Consider the following 4,359-nt stretch of genomic DNA (forward strand, 5'->3'; position numbering starts at 1 on the left):
GTAGGACCCCAGGAAGAATAGCTTTTAGTGATTGCTGAAGCTAATGGGGATCCAAATAAAACAAACAAACAAACTATAAAACTTAGAATTTACACAAATAGGCAGAATTACCTTTAGAGAAGAAAGCGGGCAACTTCAGCGTCCCTTGCTCCATAAAAGCTCTTTCCATCTTTGAAAAGCCACTCCAATATTAACTTTGGTCTTGTTGCTTTGCCGTTGTCATTTTAATTATCTTTTTTACTTCCTTGGCAACTCTGTTACATGCCCTAGAGAATAGGCATGATGCTCCAGCTGCAACCGGCTTTTAAATCTGCCGGCGGTCGCAGAGTTCTCTTTTTCCCGCGAAACACGACAATGTATAAAAGGTTCCATTACCTTGTACCTCACATTATGGCTCCATAGCAGACGTTTTGTAAAACTAGGCTATGGATTGTTTCATAAACAAGCGACTTGCTGTGGCATAGTCGACAAATCACGCATTGTCAGGAAAAGCTCGCAGACAGTGGCTCAGTGGTAGAGCGGTTGCCTGCCAATCGGAAGGTTGGTGGTTTCATCCCTGGCCCTGCAGTCCCATGTCGAAGTGTCCTTGGGCAAGACACTGAACCCCGAGTTGCCTCCAGTGCTGCGCATTGGAGTGTGAATGTGTGTGAATGTTTATCTGATGAGCAGGTGGCACCTTGTACGGCAGCCTCGGCCACAGTGTATGAATGTGTGTGATTGGTGAATGTATCCTGTATGATGTAAAAGCGCTTTAAGTAGTCGTTAAGACTAGAAAAGTGCTATATAAATACAGCACATTTACAGTTTGGACTTCCATTAGCTGTGTAGGTTTAATTACTAACGTTAACTAGCATTTTAGTTATCAATAATTAGCCTGTGCCTATGTTATCTCCTGACATGTGTACCTACAATCTCCGTCTGCAAGATTGGAAATTATGGAGATTTCTCTTGGCACAGCTACCAGAAGACGTACAACTTTCAGACAGGTTGCTCGAGTCACATCTACGTTATCAAGCTCAGTTGGAGGCTGCGCAGTAACGCTCAGATATCACCGGAAAAGTGTTTCTAATAGTCTTCACTGGTCTCCGTCCAGAACAATGGGATCCGTTGGTCCATTTCTTTAACTGTCTATGATTCATACGCGTGAGTCGTTCTTATTGTCACTCCCCAATGTAAGTCGAGTGCCGATGTGAGTTGCGCATGCTCAGATTTAAACGGTTTACGGCATAACGTCATTCTGAGATTTGTGAAATCCATGAAATAATAAACTTTTCTAATTACAAACAATAACAGAAGATGGGAATCATTTCAAAAACGTTTTAGCTATCTATGATTGTTTGATTGCTAACGTTGGCTCAAAACGCCATTCCAGCCTTTGTTGTGTTTGATTGCTAACTTGTAGCTAAGCTAGCAATCATTTCAAAAACGTTTTAGCTACAGTTGTTTGATTGTAAGTAATTACACATGAAGGAGCACATATTTGTGAAAAAACAAAGTTTTTTTGCTAAGAATCAACTTAAAAAGTTACACAATGGAGCTTTAAATGTCAGTGTGGACCAAATGACAGCAGACTCTTATAATAGGGAAGTCAGTCAAAAATCTCTAACTACTCATGCTTGTTATTTTCTCTCTAACTCTTTCTTATTATCAGGAGCCTTATCTTTTTCATAGGCTATGTCATATAGCCCCCTCTAGTGTTATCATTTGGTATGTGCAGCCACAGCACAGGCGTCTAATCCAGGCAGACCTAGTTGCCACACATATTTGACACTTAATTTGCAGGATCTTGGACAGCTGATGTGGGACCCAGCAGCAAGAGATGACAGAAAGTGATATTTTTACCCTGCAGGGGCCTACATGATGTAGTGCAAACAAGCTGAAAATGAATGTAATGACAAAGATTAGCTGTCAAGTTTATAAAATAGGGTCTATTTATGCCATGCCTTTTCTTAATTTTGTTTCGCCTTGTGTTTCTTGTTTGCAGGGCAAATATACCACAGTAGTTCACATAGTAACTAATAACCCTGATTCATGAGATTACTTACAACAACCTTTTCTTAAATACCATGAGATGAAATGGATGTACACCTTCAACTTTCAGTTTAATATAAGCATGCTGTGTGTGAATGATTGACACACTCACTTCTCTTTCATGTGACACTGCAGCAGCCAGCAGAGCAGCCAGCAAAGCAGCCATGAAGATGACAACACTCGCTTCTTGACTCCATTTATCCGAGAGGAGAGGTGAGCTGTGTGTGTGTGTGGGTGTGGGTGTGTGTTTGTGTTTGTGGATAGGCCTAAATATAATAACTTGTCACAACTAAATTAATTAATGGAGGAGGACTAAATCCAGGAAACATTTTACTATGGTCATTCAGTAAACTGAATGCTGAAGATATACAGTATATGTTGAAACTGTTGAATCTTTCTTTTTTTGCAGAATAGCTGCATTTTGTTATAATTTAAGGGCAAATCTATTTTGTTTACCAGGTTATTTGCAGATTAATGCTACTGGGATGAATAATCAACTCAAAATGTCAATGTATGACATAATCTATGGTCACAGCAGTCTATCTTTTGCATGCACTCTCCACTAGGAGGCACTTCCTTCATACTGGTGCACAAAGGCACTGCTACATAACTTGTTTCTGTCTGTTTCATTGTGGCTTTTTCATTTATGTACTTTTTCTACTTCAGAATACAAATTCAAGCCTTGAACTAGCTAACATGATTCTTCTTAGAAGAGGCTTAAACTGTGCAAATGGAGTAATGTCAGTGACATTAACGAGAAGAGCATAGAGGGCGTTTGTGCACTTGACTCGCACAAAACGCCTTTTTTGTCCTTTTTCCAGTTATCTGCCTTTCTAAAAGTCATGCAAGAGTAGCCATGTGTAACTTTGTACAGTAATTGGTGTCTCTACTTTCCCATAGCTCAGTTTGAGTTGAGAGACAGGCAGTATCATTAGCTCCTTATCACCTTAGAATATGCTCCGGTTGTCACAGGAGCACAAGTGACAGGTCAGGACATTAAATCAGTTATTGAACCTGGTGTGTGTGTGTGTGGGGTGCTGTGTGTGTGTGGTGTGTGTGTGTGTGTGTGTGTGTGGTGTGGTGTGGTGTGTGTGTGTGTGGTGTGTGTGTGTGTGTTGTGTGTGTGTGTGTACCTGGTGGGTTGGGATGTGATATGCATTTCATATTTTATACCTAAAGTAAAAGCCTTGCAGCTAGGAGGAAACTCGGTGCGTGATTTCTTACCTATTATGAGATTAGGAAGTGTGTGTCAGGAAAGTATCGTAGAACTATCTGCATTACTGAACTTTTTACATCGTCTTTTTGGCCTGAAATACAGTTATGAAACACAGTATGAAGAGTCGACTAGTGGAAGGTAGGTCTTGCTTGTTGTGTAACCTATTTTTCAGGGTTGGTGGTCAATGATTATTTTCTGTCTTCTGGGTTTGTTTTCTATCAAGACGGTTGTTTATCAGCTAACATAAGTGTCCCAGATATTAGATTCTACCACCAGCACCTAAATAAAGTCAAATTATTTTTGACTAAAACAACATATTAAATGGCTGAAGTAGGGCTGGACAATACATTGATAGTATATTTATATTGTGATAATGAGACTAACTATCCTCTGAGATTTTGTATATCGTAAATGGCTTAATTGTTGTCTTTTTGGGGTTTTAAAGGCTGCATTAAAGTAAAGTGATGACATTTTCTGTGTTACCCGACTGTTCTAGCTCTTCTGTTATTTTTTTACCTTTACCCACATAGTCATTATTTCTACATTACTGGAGATTATTTATCTAAAATCTCGTTGTGATGATATTGTATTAAAGCATCAATTGTCAAACCTATAATATCGCCCAATATCAACATCAAGGTATAAGGACAAGAATATTGCAATATTTGATTTTTCAAATAAGTGTCAGATTTAGATCAGCGCATAAATGTGAACAGAGTCGGAATAAGGATAACCTGTACACTGAATCTCAGTCAAATGTAACACCTTTCAGCTCTTGGAAACAATTTCTAGGTCTGTAGCACAAGCTGGGAAGGTTAAAGTCATATCACCACAGCCTTCTTATAAAAAACTTGAGGCAAGGAAATACAGGACTACACCAAGATTTCTTCTGTTACTATGGCTAATTTCATGCTTTTAGTGATGCACAGTTAGCTTTATTAGCATCTGCAAAATATGTGTGGTTAAATAGTTACTAGCTGCACAGGGAAGAGGCTATTTTGTGATCACACAGGTGTAAATATTGTCAGAATAGCTAATTCATTTATTTTGAAAATGGTGTAGGAATGTTCTGATAAAAACAGAAAGTGTGTAAGAATCCTCTTCGTCTAGCC

The 4,359-nt window shown here is 39.1% G+C and overlaps 1 protein-coding gene across 11 annotated transcripts in view; it reads left to right on the forward strand.

Moving 5' to 3' along the window:
• gramd1bb (GRAM domain containing 1Bb) overlaps window positions 1-4,359 on the forward strand; it is a 94,977-nt gene that overhangs the window by 16,538 nt on the left and 74,080 nt on the right. For all 11 annotated transcript variants that reach the window (XM_032512240.1, XM_032512220.1, XM_032512221.1 and 8 more), the window contains exon 2: window positions 2,167-2,244. Coding sequence is in view for 10 of the 11 variants with exons in the window: in XM_032512220.1 (XP_032368111.1) it covers window positions 2,167-2,244 (78 nt within the window). In the remaining variant the exon portion in view is untranslated. The remainder of the gene's footprint in view (window positions 1-2,166; window positions 2,245-4,359) is intronic.

The sequence above is a fragment of the Etheostoma spectabile genome, chromosome 3, assembly GCF_008692095.1.
Source record: "Etheostoma spectabile isolate EspeVRDwgs_2016 chromosome 3, UIUC_Espe_1.0, whole genome shotgun sequence".
NCBI classification, from domain to species: Eukaryota; Metazoa; Chordata; class Actinopteri; order Perciformes; family Percidae; genus Etheostoma; species Etheostoma spectabile.